Below are 22,302 nucleotides of genomic sequence, written 5' to 3'. Positions count from 1 at the left end.
TGTAGGAGAATGAGTGGTCATTAGTATTCACAATCAGGTGGAAAAAAGTGGATCCTCCCATCAGGTGGAACTAAGATATGCAGTGGTGTTTTACAACCTGTGTGCAAGAGTGAATGAGAGAAAGGGGAGGAGGGAGAAAGAATGAAACCAAGTGCTGAGGCATTTCTCAATGAGAAGAGGGAGAATGAAAGAGATTTTCCACTCCACCAGAGAGAGGCAGAGAGAAAAATGAGTGTGCACAGGAAAGAGAAACAGTGATCATGTTCTCCGGCAGTCCATTAGTGCGGCTGCTAATGGATGTAGTGAAAAAGGTGATTTAAAAGGGCAACAATTGGTCTTTTTGCCCCAAGGTGGCTCTTTTCACCAGGGCTTAATGGAAAACTGGGCCCGGGATATTTTGTTTAAAATTGAGTTTTTATTCAGAATTAAAAGTGGGGCCTATTCACTGTGGTTTAAAAGGGTTTTTAACCCTTTCCCCTTTTTGCCAAATGTTGTCTTTATGGGGGAAAGAGTCAAAAGTTTCTTTCTTACAATTGTGCCATTTTCACTGCAGGTCAGGTGCGTATGTACACATGTAAAATGCAGTGTAAAGTAACACAAGCGTTCAGTAAAAGACCAGGAAAGCATTTCAAAGCCAAGTTTGTTACCCACATGATATTTAATAATATGAAAATAATGTGAATATGTCTCTCTGTATGTTTGTGTAGGACTCCACGCTCATGGGGTTTCATGTTCCTAAAGATTTTGGTGTGATTTATATCAGCCATGCCGTCCATCGCGACCCAGAGGTGTTTCAGGAGCCTGATGCCTTCCTGCCAGAGAGATGGAGCGGAAGGTGAGGATCTTTTCTCTCATTCTTTTATTTTATTTTCTAGTTGTCAAGGAGTGTCATCGTGGTAGTAGAATTTCAAACTCGATGTCGACACCTTGGAAATACTTGATACCATTGTCAATACTATGGGGGAAAATAGAGTCATTACAAAACAGAAATTAGAACAATGCAAACAATAACATCAATGACAACACGATTTTTTTAAGTTGCCTGATATGGTGCAAAAAATTGCATCACTAATGCAAAGTGTAGATATGACAAATGTTTAAAGATTGTAAAATGGTAGTGAAAAAAACCCAACACATAAACACAAAAGGACGAGGGGCAGTGAGGTAGTGCCGCGCTTCTGGTGACTTGGTACCATATTTTTGTTGCTGATGAAACAGAGCAGTTAAAGTAGACTGCTATTGTTTCTGTGTAGTTGCTGATGAACTTTTCTCACATTCAATCTGCTGACTGCCTTTAAGAGAAAAATAACTCTTTTCAAACCCAAATAATTATGTTATACTGTAAAACTTATGCTGTCTTTTAAAACTACAGTCAGGGAAATTAGATAATGTTTTGCTACTTACTCCAACATTAATGTTATCGTTTTTTTATTTAGTTGTAACTGCTAACTAAGTAGTAAATGGTCAATTGCTAATAGTTAAACAGCAAATGTTAATGTACGCGCCAGCCAGGTAAACATTTATGATAACGGTTTAATACTTCAGTGCTGATGAAACAGGAGCGCTACTGACCTCTCAAAATTCCTCATAGAGTGTGAAAGTACAGCAGTGCAGTGTGAAGTTGTGTGTCAACTGGAGGGCACGAGGAGAGCACTAATGGTAACAGTACTGTTGCAAACGAGTATATAATCCAACAGTAATTTTGAGGACCAGTTAGTATCTTTTCCTTTCTTTTTTGACAACACTATTATCGAGTTAACAGCTCTTTACAGATATAGACCAAAGTGTCTCTGGTATCCTAGCACCAATGAAGAGGAGTATTGTACAAGAACATGAAAAAGCACGAGGGTTAAAACGAAGGTTTCTAGTCATTCCCAGCATCACCGAAAGTCGCAAACCATGCAGTATTTAGTCATTAATGTCTTTAGAAAAAGCAATCAATTATGCCTAGAACTTCAGCCTTGAAAAGGTAATGTATCAGTCTTTCAGGGAAAAACATTATTAATCAAGGCTTTCCCACAGACTTAAAATATATGAGCTGTGCCTCAAATGAGGTGTTAATTTCATGGGCTTTTTTTTCAAACATAGGTTTTCTTGATGTTGCTGGATTGACCTGCACATTAAATAAATGTGACTGACACACAGCCAAAGAGTAAAAAATTGTAAACTGACAAAATAGCTTCAAGAACGGACAGGACTTTGTGGACCAATGGAAAAAATGGTAAAATTAAAAAAAATGGTGAATTTTTTTTGTTTTGTTTGTTATTCTGAAAATTTCTTAGATCAAACAAGAAGGAAGCAAACGGGCAGTTCTGTTTATACTCCCTTACTGATACATACTTACAAACACGCCACATTTGCACAGTCAAACACAATCAGCATTAGAAAGAGTAAGTGGGAGGAAGCTTTTAGTGCTGTGACACATCAGGGATCGAGGAAATGCGTCACAAAAAGATGTTTAAAAAAACACAAAGAAAAAGATAAAAGAATAAATAATAGAGCATTTTCTTCCGTGTGCATTTATACGTATAGTGATTTATAAGGCACTCGATAAAATCTGAAAAGAAAGAATTATAGTAATGGACCCTGCTTTGAGGCATGCCACAAAGCAAAAATGATTCGGGAATAGTTTGAGTAAAATGAGTTGAGTTAAATGGACTTCCAAATAGTAGATGATCTGCTCTACCTCTCGAGCTTCAGCCACCCCAAACGCCAGCTAAGTCCATCTGTGGATGTGCAGGACAAACAAATCTGACCCACAGAGGCCCCACCTCGGAGCTTACAGGACTGTAAAGGATCTGTTGCTAACATCTTGGTGCCAGATAGCAAAGCACACTCTCAGGGGTCTGGTGGAGTCCATGCTTTGATGGGTCAGGGCTTTTTTGGGAGTGGGACCAACACACGGTTAGGCAGGTGGTCATAATGTTATACCTGATGGGTGCACATATGGCAAATATAATGCTAGTCACAATTTACATATCCCCAAAATGCTTTAGCTTCATTATATAATGGCCAAATGGCTTGCTGCGCAGGCAGGGTGAATACCTGTGTTGTCGATTATATTTTCAGTTCAGCACCTTGTAAAAACTATCTCTGTGTTGGGTTCTTCACCCTGTTGGAAATGCACCATGTTCAGTCTTTATAGCACAGTATTATGCTTATACAGAAAGTATGAACAGCTGAAGAGGTTCTGAAGCTGTTGATGACGTGACTAAATGACAAAGTTATACTGTATTAACATAGGCACAGATAATGGATTACTAATTGCAGCAGGTACCACACAATAACTTCCTGTTTCAATGATAACTTTAAGAATAGCTGAGGGGGTTTAGGCCACATTTGCTGCGGTCAGACTAAAATGCACAGTTTTACTGGATAGAAATGCACTCTTAAAATAGATGACAGCAAGATTAAATCAATAGTCTGTTCTACAACTTGTTTTATGACCGCAAAGCAGAAAAGAGTGCTGGTTAGTACTTTATATACATACGCCCACGTCTTTACTATAGCAACCAATGCAGATAGATAACAGCGCCTGAGCACACAAGTCTGACTGCATCGCTTTTACATGTACTTGCTCAGACTGTCTGCTGGGAAAGTAAAATAAAAAAGCCTTCTGAATACAAAAGGAGATGCATAAAGACTCTCTGTCTGTTACCTGCTCTGGTAAAATGAAACCCAAGCTGGCTCATTCTCTGTCAGCCATTCATCTGTTCATTCACTTCCTTCATTCAACTGTTTATTGTCATTCATGCTCTCTCTCTCATGTGACAGAGAGTGGAGAAAAAAACTATGAATGTATGTATGTAGGAAGGAAGCTGCTGCCATGGAAACTGGTCACCTGTCAGTATCTTCACCAATAGGGATTCCCCTGTGTGTATTTCTGTGAGTGTGTGTCTGTGTGTAGAGTGGGGGGAGAAGCTTTTTTCTCTCCCATGATGCCCTGGGAAAGAGTGTGATGGGTTACAGAAGAATGAGTCAGAGAAGCTCCCATCCTTTTTGCGATGAAACAGTAATAATGTTGAATTTCTTATATATACTGCATATATTTACTTTATTTACTTTTTTGTTGAGCAGAGAAATCTACTGCCATCAGTTGTCATTTTTGAAGGTGTGTGTAGAGACCTCTTCTTCACTCTTATCTTGTTAAAACTAACCTAATTACGTGTTGACTTTTATTTTAAACCAGATAAAACCATCACACCAAATGAAGCAATCTAATGTTACAGTTGGCAGTTTGGAGTTTCTCTCTTTGAGCTGATCCATTATCTTCCGATCGGTTTGAAAAATGGAAGCAGAAGAAATAGCCGGAAAAGCTCAGGAGGAATTGATGGTGCTGAATTCAACAGTCACAGTGCGAGCTTTAGTCAGGTTACGGCATTGGATTTCAGAGGGGTTTGCATTTACAGCATAGATTAACTCTCTCAGGTATTAAAGTAGAAGGTACTTTCTACCTTTTCCCAAGGGGTCGTCACACCAGACGATTCCACATATTTGGTTTGGTACAGATTTTATGCCAGACGCCCCTCTTAATGCAGCCCTTCCATTTATCGGAGCTGGGAACCAGCACTGGGAGCACACTAGCTTCTTACCCCCTGAGGCTGGGTTTGTGCTTCTTTCTGGTCTCGAACTGGGGGTCTTCCATCTGTGAAGTAAGGAGACACAGATGGAAGATGGTACACAAACTCAAAAAAGAAATTATCCTAAAACAGCTTAATAACTTAAGACGTAGATCCAACTAGATACTTATAGCGCAAAAAAAAAAAAAAAGAGTCAAAAATCTGTTCAGTCTGCCTAACAGGCAGATACTTTTAGCCTGGAAATGGACACCATTTTAAATACTCTGAAGTGTGTGAACAGAGCACTCAGCTGAGAAGAGAAATCTATGAATGAATAGATGGCATGCTTTGTGTCTGCGTGTGTGAGCATCAGGTAAGATGGTGCAGGGTTAAGGAGTGAGTCAGAGGAGATTTTCCTTGAGATAGTCTGATGTAAAAGAAAACTCTAGAAAAGTCATTAATAAGAAACTGCACAAAAAAAACCAAAAGACAAAGATGAAACGTGGAGTGTAGGCGCTAGAAGTTTGACTATACCTCAATAAAGGTGTGAGTCATCCACATTAAGAAGATGTGTATATTTGTATGGATGATTCTGGTCACCTTTTTGATATTTCTTACTGTCAGTAAATTTTATTGAACCCTGAGAAGCGATCTGTGCGACCAAAGCTGATATATCTTTCATCCTTGCCGTGCAAACCTCTGCTGCCTGTCTTTGCTTGTCTTTATTTTTCATTTATCACCGTGTTTGTTTCCCTTTCCTCCCAACTGTTCCTGTCTCTGGTTTTCCATCTGCCAGTCTTCCTGGTGACCGGTTTCCTGTCTCTCTTGATAGTTGCCCAGCTCATTTTCTTGCCACCTGGCTGTTTAATTTAATGACTGCAGTCCTGTTACATAACAAGCCCACCTACAATCACCACAGTTTCATCTGTTTATTTTTTATTTTTTTGGGCAGTAGCTGGGTGTATTATCTACCGTGTGTGTTCCCGTTCATACTCGTCGTATATTGTGTATGTGTGCTTTTCCTGTTGGAGGCAAATATTGGAGCTGGCAAGTTAACATCCTATCAGCTCAACGCCCACACAGACTCTGGCCCTAGATAAGTGAATCAGAAATGCTACCAAGCACAGATAAAAATCTTAGCTATTGCAGTGGGCTGTGTTGCTAGTTTCACATAAATCCGAGAATAGGGACTTTTCTTCTTGTCTCCAAAAATAGTGAGAGACATCTTTTTTTTAATTTGAAGTAGAAATTATCTGAAATGTCTGTGTTTGCGTACGTCAGCCACTGTATGAATTCTTAGAAACGACACAAACCAGAGTCACCAGTTCATAAAGATAATGCCAGGAGTTTGTCATAGTCTAGTTGAACTAAGTATAACAGTTTTGATAATAGGCTTTACGTTTTAAAATAATAGACTGCATATAAATGACACATAGAATTCAAGATGCTGCCCATTAGTTTGTGCACTAGTGTTCCTAAGCCTCAAGTTTGGCACGTGAGCTAGGCTATAAACTCACACTTCACTTTCTTAGATGCACCTTGCTAGTACTGTGTTGGACCACTTTTGCTTTCAGAGCTGCTTTAATTCTTCATGGCGTAGATGCAACAAGGTGCTGGAAACATTCCTCAGAGATTTTGGTCCATGTTGACATGATAGTTTTACACAGTTGCTGCAGATTTGTCAGCTGCACATCCATGATGTGACCCTCCCGTTCCACCACATCCCAAAGGTTCTCTATTGGATTGAGATGTGTTGGAAGCCATTTGAGTACAGTAATTGCATTGTCATGTTATCAAGCTGGAAACAGCCATCAGAAGATGGGTGTGTTGGTCATAAAGGGATGGACATTAAACAATGCTCAGTTAGTACTAAGGTGCGCAAAGTGTGCTAAAAAAATATTCCCCACACCACCAGCCCGAACTGTTGCTGTTTACAGTCTTCTGTTGTCCAGTTTTGGTGAGCTTGCGTGAACTGTAGCCTACATTTACTGTTTTTAGCCAACAGAAGTAGCATCTGTCATGGTCTTATTCTGCTGTTGCAAGGTTACTGTTGCCTCCCTGTCAGCTCAAACCAGTCTGGCCATTCTCCTCTGACCTCTGGCATCAACAAGGCAGAGAACCATTGCTCTGCCTTCTTGGATTGGATATTTTCATTTCTGGTCCATTCTCTGTAAACCCTAGAGATGGTTATGTGGGAAAATCCCAGTAGATCATGAGTTTCTGAAATCCTCAGACCAGCCCATCTGGTGCCGACGACCATCCTACCTTCTAAGTCACTTAAATCACCTTTCTTCCTCATTCTGATTCTCACTTAGAACTTCAGCAGGTCATTAATGCTGTTAATATTTGTGTTAATAAGCAGTTGAACAGGTGTACCTAATGAAGTGACTGGTGAGTGCAACTTTGATGTAGGGTTTTTTTTGCCATTGAACTTTAAATGCAACAAGATGCAAATGAAAATAAATGATGAGAGTTTTTAAGTGATCTGCAGCTATTTGTTCGTCCTCTTCCCTGTCTTCCCTATCTAATAATTAATCTGATGATGCCCTCTTGGCCTCAGTCATGATCTCTCACAGAGCTTTCTCATTATACTTTATTGCAGAAAAATGAATTATACTTCACACAAGAGTATACTGCTCTGATTCACTTCCTATCCACTCAACATATTTGATATAGCATTACGATGGAGTGCTTGGTAAGACTTCCTTTCCCTTCCTATAGTGTACGCCGCACATCTTACTGTTTCAGGATGTACCTAATAGTACATTAAACCATTAGTCAGATGCTAGCGAGGACACTAATAATAACACTTCTCACACACACAAACCATCTGACACAGTGGACCCAGACTATACGCACCACTAATGCTTCCTGTTTGCTTTTAATCAGAGCTCAGGTTTCAGGAAGACAGGATCCATTAGAGGCAAGACACGGCCTGCATCAGATGGATATTGAGTAATGGTTGGAAAGGACCTGCTTTCTTAAGTATATTTTTAAGAAATATTAGAAAGCAGGCATGATGAAGTAAAGTTGGGTCCCTGATTTTTGTTCATTTGTCTTGTGGAACTTCATTCTAAGCTGCACTCTTGGTTGGTTTCCTTTGAGGTCTAATTTATTTGTCTTTTGTGCCAAAGAGAGAGGGGTCAGCTGGATTGATCGAGAATTCTGGGTGTTTTATATGATGCATTGTAGAGTTTTTGATGATGAGCATCACCGTGCAGCAATGCTCTCCTTATTCTTTGTACACATTTTTTCTTCACCCAGCCAAGAGCTGAGATGGAGGCAAGCGATTGGTGCCATTTGTCAGCATTTCTATCAGATAGACAAACAACTACAAAGCCATAAAACTTGGTGCAGAGGTGGAGTGTGGGCAAAAGAAGAGCCCACAGAGAAGCTGCAGTTCATTGTCTTTAAAAGTGAGAGATGAGAGAATTGGCTTTGGTGGGAGACCTGCTTTCTCTTAGTGCCCTTTTTTTTGTCATTAGTAAAGTGAAACATAAAGTGAAACAATGACCTGAAAAAAACAGTCAGGGTGTTTTAGTTTGAACAACTAACTTAAAAAATACTTTGTATTGACAAAAAAATCTACAAGATACATCTCTGGTTGGTCTATATCAGATTTAAATATGGTCATATGCCATGCTGTGAATTTCTCATGGATGAAACACAACTTTAAATAGCTATTTTTTTTAAACAACCTCAAATACCATTTGGGATAAGTTTGCATAACGTGCATCTTTTTTTAAAATCATTTTTTCAAGATATACCTTTTGATTGACGTTTGTGAAGTCTGTTCAAGATAGATTATTGATTGATTTTTGCATCTCTGATTTGTCTACCCTATGCAAAATTTAATTGTAGCTCTTGTGTTTTGCATATGCAGGAACGAAGGCCATGAGCACTTCCTGTGTTCCTTTGGCAACGGGCCCAGGAGCTGCATCGGAGCTAAACTTACCAACGTCTTTCTGAAGGTGACCTTCACACACAAGCGTGACAAAGAATACATCGACACACACTCTTTAATTATCACTGTAAAAGTGACTTCTTTAACATAAAAGGTTTTTTATGTGGGTTCTGGGGGGGTTTGGGGTTTTTTTTTTACTTCCTCTCTGAGACTCTGGTGCATTTAATGGCTTGTTGAAAGATTTGTGGTCTCTGAGCCTCAGCTCTGCATTTTATATTTTGGGCTTCTGGGTTACATGTGGAGGGAAATCGGCTGAAAAGTCGATGGAAAGTTTACTTGCAATGGATTTATCCTCTTTAGAGACGAAGCAAGCGATGCAGCTGATCAGATGTGAAGTAAGGTCTCAGTTGAGTGAAATATTACTGATGTGAGACTGAGGCATCCAGTTAGGTTGTCTGTAGTTGTCCCCAATAATTTGACTAACAAAACTAATATCTTTCAAAAAAGAATTGACAAGAAGTTCTTAATTTAGATTTTCACACTCCGGATGCTGAACATCAGCAATATAATTTCTAGATGTCGTGTAAACAAGTCTTAAACGTTTAGTTAAATTAGTTAAAGAGTTATCATTAAATGTAAAAATAGAAACTTCATAATCCTCTTAAAAAGATATTTGTGTTTGCCGCAGTCAAACAAAAATTCAGTGTCTTGTTTGGGGTTTTTTGGGGAATATGTAGGCCATATGCGTTAAAACGTTATGCAAACCACAGAGATACGGCACCTATAACAGCATCTTTACTAAATTTTCCTGCACTGAGATCTGATTCGAGCTTCTCATGTCAATCCTTTAATGCAAAAACAGCTAAGCGTGAACCTGTTTACTGCATCTGTGTTAAGTGTGATTAAAGGGTTCAGTTATTGTTGTATGTTTAGATATTATTTTAACTGTAATTAATTGTGTATGTAAATGGGGGAGGGGGGTCTAAACTAACCATATCTGTCATTTGTAAAGAGGTTGCTATTTGTAGCGGTTACAGTAATAGCTTAAGCTAGTAAACTGACAGATGCTGTTATTGTTCAAAGTTAGAGGAAATATAACGTAGATGAAACGTGTGAGTCAGAACAGAGAAACAGAGGATAATGCTACCTTGTGCATAGCAGTTTATCAAGCTACTTTGATAAGCTGCTCCTTAATGACAAGGGGTCACCACAGCAAGTTGCTCCACATGCAAAGTTGGCAAAGTTTTATGTTGGATCTCCTTTCTGACGCAATTCAAAAGGAGAATTGCTTGCTAAGCGAATGTGTAAACCTCCACACCATGGGGCCACTTATTTTGGTATACCTGTTCAAACACTCATTAATGTATGGACATGGTCAATATGACCTTCCTTAGATCAGACAGAGCATCAGAATGGGGAAGAAAGGTGATTTAAGTGACTTTGAATGTGGTAAGGTTGTTGGCGTCAGATGGGCTGGTCTGAGTAATCCAGAAACTGCTGATCTGCTGGGATTTTCACACACAACCATCTCTAGGTTTTATAGAGAACCGTCCAAAAAAGACTAGAGTCCGGCCAGACTGCTTCAAGATGATAGAAAGGTAGCAGTAGCTTAAATACCTACTTGCTCCAACTAATGTGTATTGAACACACAACACATTGAACTTTGTCTGCTAAGAACAAAAAACTGTGGCTACGGTCCAACCCTATACTAGCAAGGACCACAAGTTACAACATAGACATCATGACATATATATTAAGACGTGAAACCAGTGATTGAGCCCACAGAGTTACCAATAAAGAGTCCACTGAGATTGCATGCCATGTGAGCAGAAAGGTAATTGACTGATATGTAACTGGCCTTTTTCCTTGGGTAATCAAAGAACTCAACCCCCGGCTGGCCATTAGACATTAGAGTCCAGGTTTGCAGCACTTCTGTATTGGCTTCATTGTTTTGGGGGTTTTTTAGACCTGGTGGCCGCATCTTTCTTTTATAGCCTACAGTTTAACACAGAGTTAGCAGAGCTTCATTAGCAGAACAGGTCAACTACTTTACCTTTCTCTGAAGTGCACTGGGAAAAACGCTCACAGCGAGCCAGCTGTGGATGACAGCTGCGGCTCAACTGATTGTGGCTGTGCAACCCCCCCAACACACATGCCCACACACACAGTGGAAAAACCAGTCAGAGAAGGAAACCATCCCCCAACCATTCAGTAAATAGAGCACTGCTCATGGGAATGACGAAATGCTTGGCTGGCTGTGTGTTTATTAGATATACCAGAGGGAAAGATCCGGGCACTGACTGTCCCCTTTTAACCACCTCACAATCCCAAAGGCATATTCACCATAGCTGCCGTTGCCTATATACTGGGCACACGCATATACACACGCAGCCATGAGAACAAGACAGGTGTGTTACAGGTGTGACAACAGGAAGCAAAGAGATTTAATTTCCCATGTGGGGGCATTCCTTCTAGAAAGAGGAGGGCACGTAAATAAACGTGTGCGTATGTGTTGTCAGCTTGACACTGGAAAGTCAAAGTGGTGACACCAAGTCAACAACAAATACTGTGAGCCAGTGGATTTCCAGGAAATATTACAGACTTTCAGTTGTCAATGATTTACAGATTTATCTGTGACCAGCTTTGTTTTTAGGCTGTGGTAGATGAAAGCAGGCTTCTTATTTCTGCATATTTGCCAAAGATTTGGTTGAAATGGCTACAGATTTTATCCAGTAGGTCATTTGATAACGTTAGCACCATGAATTTTTATGTATTACAATGTTTCTTTTCAAAACAAGAGTCCTGTTAAATTACTCATAAATATGAATTAAATGTTTCGATGGGCATGAAAAGCCTAGCTGCATGCATGCATGCCTCAGGAAAAGAAAATCCCCTTGCTCACAAGACAACAACGCTTGCTTGTGTACAAGACTTTGAAGTAAAGGAGCGTTTTTGTTCTTGTATTGCTCTGTCATATATTAGTGTGACTGTAATAACTCAGTCTGGATTCTCAGAGCACTGTTAGAACGGTGTTTCAGTTTTTTCTAAACCTCCTCAAAAGAGGTACTCAGATGCTAACATTACCGCAATGAAGGACACACAGGAATATCTCCCACACACCCAGGAAAAGCAGAGCATATATGTGTGATTAGTATTTAACTATATCTGTACAAAATGTAGTTGGCTAATAAATCTACTTAGACTAAAATCTACTAAAACTAATTAGTTAAACTAGTTCACCTACTCAGTTTATTTTTAATTAAATAATCAGGATGTTATTGATGTGCAGGCTTTCAGCTTTATTTCAAGGGGTTTAAAGTAAGTATTGCATTAACTGTTTAGGAATTACAGCGATTTTTATAGAATCAGAATCAGAATACTTTATTGATCCCTAGGGGAAATTCTTTATAGATATAATCGCCCATTTTCAGAGGCTGAAAACTTATTGTGCAATTGACTGATCGGCATTTTCATGGACATTTAAGCCTTGGAGTTGTTTAACTTGCATTTGGTAGCTTTTTGCTGGTACTGGCAATATAAAATCTAAAAATATATCGAATGCAAGTAAAGGATGAAAAGCAAACGTATCAAAGTGATAGCAAAAATTTCAGGAGTGGCTAAAAACCAAAAAAGAAAAACTGCTTCAGTGAAAGACCACAGAAGACAACTGATGTGGATGATCACAGAATTATTTTCATGGTTGAGAAAAACTGCTTCACAACACCTCACCAAGTGAGGAACCCTCTTGGGCAGCGGTCCCCAACCTTTTTGTGCCATGGACCAGTTTAATGTCAGACAATATTTTCATGGGCCAGCCTTTAAGGTGTCGCGGATAAATACAACAAAATAAAATGATATCACCAAGACAAAAACGGTGGTATTTTGTAACTATAATAATAAATGCGAATTCACTGTGTAATTGTGTAACTTTATTAGCAGCGTCCTCCTGAAATGTGCCAACAACATTAAGAGTAACATCCTCCTCTCTGCCCCTTAATGCTTTCTGGTCGCAATGGTAACACGTAAATATTTCTTTCAAAATAAGACACACAACTGCAACACAGGAAAAGATCCAGGGAAACCGAGTTAATGGTAAAAAACATGAAAACCATAAATTTCACACCCGAGCCTCAGCTCTCACGGCCCAGTACCGATCCATGGCCCGGGGGTTTGGACCGCTGCTCTTGAGGAGGCAGGTGCATCATTGTCAAAGTCTATAACCAACCAACAAACAAAAATAATAGACTTTGCCAGTAAACATCTAAAAGAACAAGCACATTTCTGAAAAAAAGAAAAATCTTTGGATGGGTGACAGGGCTCATATTTTGCATTTTATTGTTAGCCAGTGGGCAGCAGTCTCCCAAGGTCAAGAGCTGTCCTGTTTTCTTCACTGAAAGACATTGCTAGCACAGGGCGCCCACAGAAACGCAAAGCAGGAGATGAAGCATCGCTGAATATGCTTCCAAACCAACTTCATTCTAAGCCAAAGACTAGAAAATATGGTGAAGCAGGTCTTCCCTTTGGTTTCACCTGCACAAGTGCCGAGGTAGGTCTCCCTGCAGAATTGGTTTTCCCTGTGTCTCGAGCAGCGCTGGGCTGTTCAAATCATGGACTAACAGTATCCTAAAGTTGTTTATATTTTTAAACCCATTTTGCACAGAGAGGCATTTTTTGAAAAATGCATTGATAGCAACGTTGAATATTATTACACATGAAAAAAAAAAAACTACATGTAAAATAATTACACCGTGACTCTGCCTTTCTAAATGGAGGGACAGTAACTTCGTGTGTAAATGTAAGCGTGTAAAACCTAAAGATAGTAAGATTGACAGTATTTTGTCTCTATCTGCCATTCTGCAATTCATCTCATGTAAACGGGGCGCACAGCGTGACGTGAAAAAAGGCACATACCTTTGATGTTGCGTGACGAACTCTGTATTCCTCGTCCACACGTAAAAGCAAAAAAATGAGTTTTAAAAAATCTCCATTTTCGGTGATTTTCAAAAATACCCGTGTAGGTCCGGACGTAGCCTAAAAGAGTTAGTAGTTTATTTTATTACTACCTGTAATTTATTGCAGATTACTTGTATTTGTTTAATTGTTTACTAAATGTTTGAGGTGTGAAAAAAACCCCGCAATGGAGCAAAATATGGGTGTGTGTGGTTGGAGGATGTGCAAACATTTTTCTTGTAAAACAAAGGGGGCCCAGCAAAAAAAGATTGGGAACCACTGCACTAAGACATCATTTATATGTTTTTGTTCTCAGATTATTTAACAGTAAAAACAGCAAGATACATGGGGGTGTTAATGCACGCTATCTAAAATGCAACAGTGAGGGATGACTCAACCCTGCACTCACACTTATGAGTCACTGAAAATGTTGGGTGTGATTGAGTGGAGCTCAGGTGTAGTTCAAAGCAGTTTAATGTCTCTCCTCGTTCGGCTATTGTCCCTCTTCAGCAGGACAGTTATTGTTTCAAATTGGATTACTCATCATAGATAATCAGTTGCTTGTTTTGGATTATTTACGATTGTCATGATTTGTCTCTGTCTCTGGAGATATCGATATATTTGGCCACAGTAGTGAATACACAAAGTAGAATTACCACCTCTCTGATACTTAAAAAAATGAAAAAGTGTTAAATGCAGATGCTTAAGAAATGATGTAGTTTATTAAAGCTGTATAGATGTAGAGCTCGGAATAGATCGCACAGGTGTTCTCTTCCTGTTTTACTATTTACACTTTTATATATTTAATTTACATTTATAAAAATTATTCTACTTTTGATGTGTACAGTTTTAATAAAATTTATTTTATTTGACTTTACTGGATATTTTTAAGTACATTCTAAATTAAATGATACAGACTGGCATCCATCAGCAGCGTTGCCTCTTAGTTTAGAGAGGACTGAATCAGTGTTTGATGCTGCTTCACAACACAAATGTACACTATATTTTTACTGCTTTTATTTTGCTGCTCAAACAGAATCTTCCCTTATCTCAGTTTTTAAGTTGTTAATCCTGTCTTTAAATAGTTAATTATGATAAATTTATAACAGAGCTATCTGCTTTGCTTTAATGATGCATGTGTTTGATTACGTCTCTTACCGTGCTTAATTACAGAAAAGATCAGACTGGCAGATTAAAGTACATCTGCTTGGCTTTCAGCAAGGTGACCATTTGCACACACACACACACACACACACACACACAGACACACAGAAGGATGAGGGCATGACAAGAGTAAAAAGTAGACTGCAGGGATCTAGGTCAGAGATGTGACTCATCGCCTCACTTCATCCTTCCCCCTGTCGTCCTCGCTACCCACCCCCCTCTCATAATTCTCCCTTCATTCCCTCTCCTCTCCTCTCCGTTACTCCCTTGATCCTTCCCCGTTCATTCATCCTCCCCCTCACAAGGAAAATCTTCATTCATAAAGTGGAGAGACGCAGGGGAAATATGTGTTGGTTAGACAGGTCCATGGCTGAGGATAAGCCGGTAAGGAGTGTTGTCTATGACATCACCAGTTCTGAGCTCTCAGTGCTCTCACTAGAATAAAATAGAATAGAATAGTATATGTATGGGGAAAATGAAATAGAATAGAGAATGGAAAGTAATGCTTCATAATATAGGATAATATAGAATAATAGACTGGCAATAATAGAATAGAATGTAGAATTATGTGGAATAGAAGAAAATAGATTAAAATAGGAATATATATAATTACATGAAAAAAGTAATAGAATTGAATACAAGAGAATAGAATTATGTGAAATGCTATGAAACACAGTAGAAAAAACATAATAAAATAGAAAGTAATGAAATAGAATAGAATAAATACAACAAATATAATACAATAGAATGATGGGGTATTGGAGGGAAAGCAAAGAATCTAGACGAACTGAACAGAAGTGAAAATTGAAATACAGTAAAATAGAAAATAATACAAATAGCACAAAAAGTAATTAAACAAAATAGAATAGAGTTATTTGGAAAATATTAAAATAGAGTAATAGAATGGAATAATAGTTATATATAAAACAGAATGATGACTAGAACAACATATTGAATGAGTGAAAGAGAAGGGAATACAAAGGAGTGACACTGAGAGAAATGATATGGAATGAAATAAAGGTCTTCTCCTCAAATTATGCAAATTTCTGTGTTGCTCAAAGGAAAATGTGTTTCTAACTGTACGATTTTGTGTCTGAATGTAAGCATTGTTGATTCCAGGTCTAAAGGACCAAATGTTCCATTACAGCTTGCCTGGTAAAAGTTGTTGCATTGCTATTTTCAAACCTGGAAAGGAACACACAAAAACAGGCTTGAAGTGATGTGGAGGCTGTAGCTTTGCAAGTTGGAGACTTATTCAGCGTTGGTGGATGCTCTAGGTCTGCCAAGTGCCTTCAGTTTTAACATTTTGTTTTCGCTCGGCTTTAAAATAGAAAATTGTCACTTACACCCATGTAGCTCTTCACTCTACATAAGTTTCGTTTATGTAAAATGGAGCAAGCACAACCAGAAAACAGTATTTTTGTGTTTCGCTGCCAGGAAGCGTGCGTGTACCTGTTAAACAACTTTGACTGGTGTTTGGACCCTCCAGTGCAGAACCTCGAGTACAAATGGCTGCCCGTGTCTCGCCCTGCCAACCCCCCCACCGTCACCTTTACCCAGCGGGATCACACCCTATCTGGCAGAAGTGACACCAGCTAGGGATGCACAGTATGCTCCATGATGCACCTAAAAACTCTACTAAAAGTCACACATGCCTGTGCAGAAAACGCTGGAGAATATCTTAAGACACGCCGAGGGAAGCCAGCAAACTGTGAGGCTTTCCCCCGCTGTATATAATACAGTAATCATCCCGGGGAAAGCCGGAGAGAGTGCTGGTTTTCCCTCTGTCTGTTCCTCTGCCAGATATTCTGCAGCTTTCCTTGATGACTGCAATGGGAGACGAGATAAATGAGTCATTCTTCAGTTGTTGACTCTGAAACTGCCAAACGGATGTTTGTGTTCTGCCTTTTTTAATGAGTAATATGCAACATTTTAAAAACATTGACCAGATTTTTGATGAGAAAATCTTTATATGAACATTGCCTCTTGCTTAAAATTCCCTTGTGCTCATTTATGTGTTTGTATATATGAGAGCAGAATGTGAAAAAGCTCCAAAAAATAAAAATCCATCCAGGGGGGACACGTGCACGGATGAAAATCGAGGTAAACCCTCAGATTCCATCACTGACTGCAAACCTGTCTCCCCCACCACCACCACCTAGCAACCAACAGTGCTTAGCAACAGTTCGTCATACCGACTTGCCTCCTTTTAGTATGCAAGTCTCACACGCGCACACATACACACACTAACCTGGTTATTTTTGAAAGTGTTCACTTGGCACGCCATCTGAATTCCATGTAAATGACGCCAGAAGGCAATTCAGAGCACGCGTCTGAATTTTAAGCACCATGAATGATTTGAGTCATAAATGGAAACGATTCTGTGCCTCCTACATTTATAAGAATCAGTTTAATGTCATATTTATTAATGTGCAGCTGAAGTATACATGCATCATCTTGTGCTGTATCACTTAGATACCTTGTTGTTACTTGCATTTTGCCTTTAGTAGTGTTTTTATGTTATCGTAAGGTTTGACAGAGGATTCATGCAATGTTCTGAATATCTGAATGTTATCTTATTGGCTGAAAAAAACTTTAAAATTTAATTCTTGTAGTATTTTTATGCATTATATTAGTAAATATTAGTATTTATTTTTCTGACCTCAAGATTTTAGGTTTTACTGTGCAGTGATTTTCCACAGGATGGTTCTAAGAGGTCGTCAAGCAAAAAATGGTGACAGGGAAAAGACTGTTTACAGGCCAGTATTTTTAAAAGCATTTTGAAGTGTATTAAAAACACATACAGTTAAAATGTCCCAATTTAAAAACAAGTTATTAATGCTGTAATTTATGAAGTGTTGGAGGTGCTGCAAGAGCACTCTTTTTTCTGTTTTTTTGTTTTGTTTTGTTCCAATAAAGATTTGTCAGTGAAGTAACACCTAAGCTGTCTAACATGTGGAATGTAAGCTGCGCTGTCTGCATAATCAGCTAAAAGCACGTCTCGGAAAGATGTTCTTGTCCTGTGGGAGCTGCTCAACAAACCTACTGTTCTCTTTACTGCACTCCTCTCTCTCTCTCTCGCATGCACTCGGCTAAGCTGCCGCCATGCATGTTGCTCGTCTCCGTGTTTTTCACTGTTTCTCTCTAACGCGCACACTTGCAGACATACATCACACAGGATCTGGCAGAAAATGAGGTTCTTGTGAGCAGACTGGTATGACTCACTCTTCTGCCTGCACTTGTCCATTAGCTGACGCTCCTACTCGCAGTTTATGACAGGCAAAAGCGACTTAGAGTGTATCCTCTTATGCATAAGGACATATGGCTCTGTTTTATTTATTGGAGCTTTTTTTTCCTCGTCATTTAACCGTCCACTTTCTGCTTCTAGTTTAAAACACCGTCGAGATACTGGCAGACTAAAGTGTTCAAGTGCGCTGGGTAAAATGCTCCCTGTTTAAGTCCAGCAGTTTAGTATGCTCAGTTAGTCTAAAGATTCTTTCACTGGCTTATTTTAAATTTACGTCATTATGGTAGAAAATATACTTAGAGAGACTTGTCATTTTCTTGATGTTTCCGTCTGTACAGAAATAAAAGTTCATAGCCTGAAAAATAAATTGGTGAAATTCTCTCGTCATTCAACCTTTGTGCACCCTTTAACTTGCCTTATTGAGATATCTGCAGTTTTATTGCATACCACTCTGTCTTGTTGCCCACATAATCATATTTTAAAACGTGATTTAAAAATTAGGTCTAGTTTAAACAATGATCTTCTAAGCTGTTTTTGTGAATTCAGCATTGAGTGACTTTCAGGAATGTGCTAGATAATGATAAGTTCATTCAGTTCATCCAGAAGTAGGTGAAAGCTCTAGTGTTCATTATGTAGAAAGGATCTTGCAGTACAATGTACACTGTTTGTCATGCACACTGGAGTGAAGGAGGTCCTAACAGATAGATCACATCCACAGATTGTAGAGTTAAAACTAAGGGCTTATTGTTGTCCAAAGACAGAGTGTTTCCATTGTCTCTGACATGTTATGTATTATAAAATGGTCAGATGATAAGATTTGACCCGATGTGTGAAATTAAAGAGAATGTGAAAATATGCGAACCATTTAAACTCAGTATTTTATTGAAATGCAATATAAGCAATGTCAAAACTAAGAGTTTTCTTTCTTATTTTGAATATGGTGCTGCAAAAATATTTCACTAAAGCTGGCACAGAGAAACTAAAAGGCTCGAAGGCCATTTAATATTTTAAAAAAAAGGTTTGTTGAAACATCTTGCAACTGAGTACATGGTAACAAAGAAAGTATACCCTCTTTCAATCCCAAGATTTTATGTAACAGGACATAATAAAGATCAGCTGGTCGTTAGCAGGTTCTAAAATTAACAACACATGACACATTACCAGTGTCATTATTTCAATAACAGAAACCAAAAACAGAAGCAGTGTGTGAAAAAACGAATTAGCCCCTTACTGCTTTCATAGGACTCTAATCAAGTGCAAGTGATTAATTGAGCATCAGCACCTCTATGAAAGACATGGAGAATTCAGGTATTTGATAGCACAATGCCAAGAAGGAAAGACATCAGCAATGATCTCAGAAATAATTGATCTCAGAGAAAAAACTGTTGCTGCCCATCAATCTGGGAAGGGTTATTAAGCCTTTTCCATACATTTTTAAGTCCATCATTCTACGTCGACAGTTTCCAGTCTTCCCAGGAGTGGACATCCCAGCAGATTCACCCCAAGGTCAGGCAATGCAACACTCAGAGAAACTGCAAAAAACACATCTCACATCTCAGACTGTACAGGCCCGAGTTAGCTAAATGCTAAAGTTCGAGTAGAAGAAGGCTGAACAAGTTTTTTGCTTTTTTGCAAAAGTTGCCACTTGCAAAGATAATACATACATAAAGATTATCCAAAAGCACCCATTTTCAGCTATCACAGTTCAAAACTCAACATCTGAGAGGTGCGGGGATGGATCAGTGCACATGCCACAGATAACAAGAACGTCTGTGGAGGTGCCAAAAATGGTTCAGCGTATTTTTCAGGTAATGCATTGCTTATTGGACCAAGAAAATGCCAAACTACACGCTGCAACAACAGTGTGGATCTATAGAGAAAAAGTCAGGGTCGTAAATTGGCTTTCTGTGCAGTGAAGACGTGATCAAGTGGCAGCATCACTCTGAAGCTGATAGCGGTTGATAGAGTACATTCTAGGCTGCACATTCATAGGTAAACTAACATATTTACTAGCCTGTCAGATGCAGTGCCATTAGTAAGGACTTTAATTGCTAAAAATTGAGAAAAAAACATTGACTTTGTTTGCTCTCCGGTTGCCGCTTAGCTGCAAAGCTTTGAAAACAGTTTACTTCTGTGAGGGTTTTTAAAAAACAGCACCATCAAGGACCAGGCAGTCCTTGAAGCAGTTCAGTATAGAATTTCTCGGTGCTTTATTTATAATATTTGAAAAGACTGAAAACAAACTTCTGGATGAATTCAAAAATAACAAATGTTCTTCAGTACAAAATGATAAGACTGAGCTCTGTCACAGTAATACTATGTGTAAGAAATTATCAATTGATACATTACTGATGATATGTTTCAGTACAGCCACAGTGTTGTTAGGTGTCTACAGGTCTTTGCCTGTTTGCTGACTGAATTCCTACAGCAAACCTGAGAAGTCACACTCTCATGCACATAAACACCTAAGTGTGTGCCCGTCAGTGTTGGACACACTGTCCTTTGCTGCTTACTATTGTTTGTCTGTACTTAAGCAGGCAGGAAGGAAAAGCCTTTAGTCACAGAGGTGCCATCGAGCCCTGTTTAATTGTCTCATTTATCTTCCCTTTGCTGCTAAATCTTGCACTGCCGCTCGAATTCACCCTGGGAGGCCTCAGGAGCAGATACAAGTAGATCATCATTTATTACAGAAAATTGTTCATATAATATCCCAGTCTGTGTCTGATAGAAACTGAGGTGGTAGTTTCAGGTTGCTCAAAGAATGAAAGCCTTCATGAGAGGATTTAGCTGTATGAATTTAAAATTGTGCCTGTATTATGTTTTCTTTAATTAAGAGGAAAAGCTCATATTTAGCTTTTATGCTGAACATGTGTAGAAGTAATCTAACTAGTTCAAGCTACGCAGAAAAAGTTAGCACGTCCAGTAGAAAACCTTTTTGCTTTTTTGACATATTTGGACATTTCTTGATATGTATACTCAATATTTACAGATGGAATATTCAACCAGTCTCTGATTTGCTCCCATGCAAAATTCCTTCAGTTCAATGATGTTTTGAGGGCTTTTTTGTCTTTTATGTCTGTTTCAAATCACTCCATAAAGTGTCAGTGGGATTCAGATGTAAGCTTTGACCGGGACGTAACTCTCTGCTAATTTTCAAGAAGGAATATGAGCCAAAAGGTCCACTTCTGATTCAGGTTCACTGTCAGGCAGATGTCCTCACCTTATCTTCAAGTAATCTTTCACATGATGTACAACTCATTGTTGATCAATAACTGCAAGCTGCGTTGTGCCTGAGGCAGCGAAGCAACTCCAAACCCCGACCAATTCACAGATGGTTTAAGGTTCCTCTGAAAAGCCGTCTACTGTAACTGCGGCCAGACTTTTTCACTCCGTCAACAAAAGCACAAAACCAGCTTTGTTTGGGAATGCAGTTTTGTTGTATTTATGAAAATGATTATGAAAAGTGAACTTTCGTGTGATCAGTTTGTCATCAGTGCATCCCCTATATCTGCACGTACTGCCTCCAAGGGGTCATGGATTTGCAAATATGCAAATAAATGTGCAAATATGTCAAAAAGCCAAGGTCCATGGTATTGACTCACCTTTTCCTGACTCTAAATGGCGTGTCCACAAGTTAATATGTTATGTTTATGAAATGAAAAAGGAGCTCTGCTGATGATTCGACGTTCAGAAGAATTCAGGCCCAGACCTACTAACTGCCCTGTGGCATAGCCCCCCAACTTTATTCAGAATGTGATTATCCATCCATCCATCCATTCGCTTCCGCTTATCCTTTTCAGGGTCGCGGGGGGCGCTGGAGCCTATCCCAGCTGTCATAGGGCGAAAGGCGGGGTACACCCTGGACAGGTCGCCAGTCTGTCGCAGGGCCAACACACAGGGACAGACAACCATTCACACTCACATTCACACCTAGTGACAATTTGGATTATCCAATTAACCTATCCCCACAAGCTGCATGTCTTTGGACGGTGGGAGGAAGCCTGAGTACCCGGAGGGAACCCACGCAAACACGGGGAGACCATGCAAACTCCACACAGAAAGACCCCGGCCTGATGGTGGAATTGAACTCAGGACCTTCTTGCTGTGCGGCAACAGTGCTAACCACCGTGCCACCGTGCTGAATGTGATTATATTATTTATTAAATATTATTAGTATCTAAAGTAAATGTACTCACTCTAAGGTAACTGCTGGAGATTGTAATTTCTTATAGACTGCTGGGTATCTTTATACTAATACAGAACCAAAGCAGAATTATATTTTAAAATCTGCAAAACAATAAGTGCCTAAAGCTTTCAAATGAATGGTACAGAGTACAAAGTATAACATTTGCTTTCAAATGTGTAGTAGAATTAGGAGTAAGCATAAAATAGATATATTTAAATAAGCTATATTAAATCTCTACTTTAGTACTTTTACTCAAACAAATTTAGTCAGTGACACTCACCACTGGTCCTAC

At 39.1% G+C, this 22,302-nt stretch overlaps 1 protein-coding gene across 1 annotated transcript in view; it reads left to right on the top strand.

Moving 5' to 3' along the window:
• The window catches only part of LOC308391591 (putative cytochrome P450 120), a 30,243-nt gene extending 12,656 nt beyond the window's left edge, over positions 1–17,587 (top strand). The window contains exons 9-11 of the mRNA XM_080874244.1: positions 708–835; positions 8,443–8,530; positions 16,015–17,587. Coding sequence (XP_080730370.1) covers positions 708–835; positions 8,443–8,530; positions 16,015–16,176 — 378 coding nt within the window. The 3' untranslated portion in view covers positions 16,177–17,587. The remainder of the gene's footprint in view (positions 1–707; positions 836–8,442; positions 8,531–16,014) is intronic.
• The last annotated feature ends 4,715 nt before the right edge of the window (positions 17,588–22,302 follow it).

Source organism: Rhamphochromis sp. 'chilingali', assembly GCF_963969265.1.
Source record: "Rhamphochromis sp. 'chilingali' genome assembly, chromosome: 2".
NCBI classification, from domain to species: domain Eukaryota; kingdom Metazoa; phylum Chordata; class Actinopteri; order Cichliformes; family Cichlidae; genus Rhamphochromis; species Rhamphochromis sp. 'chilingali'.
This window is presented reverse-complemented; position numbering and strand designations above follow the sequence as displayed.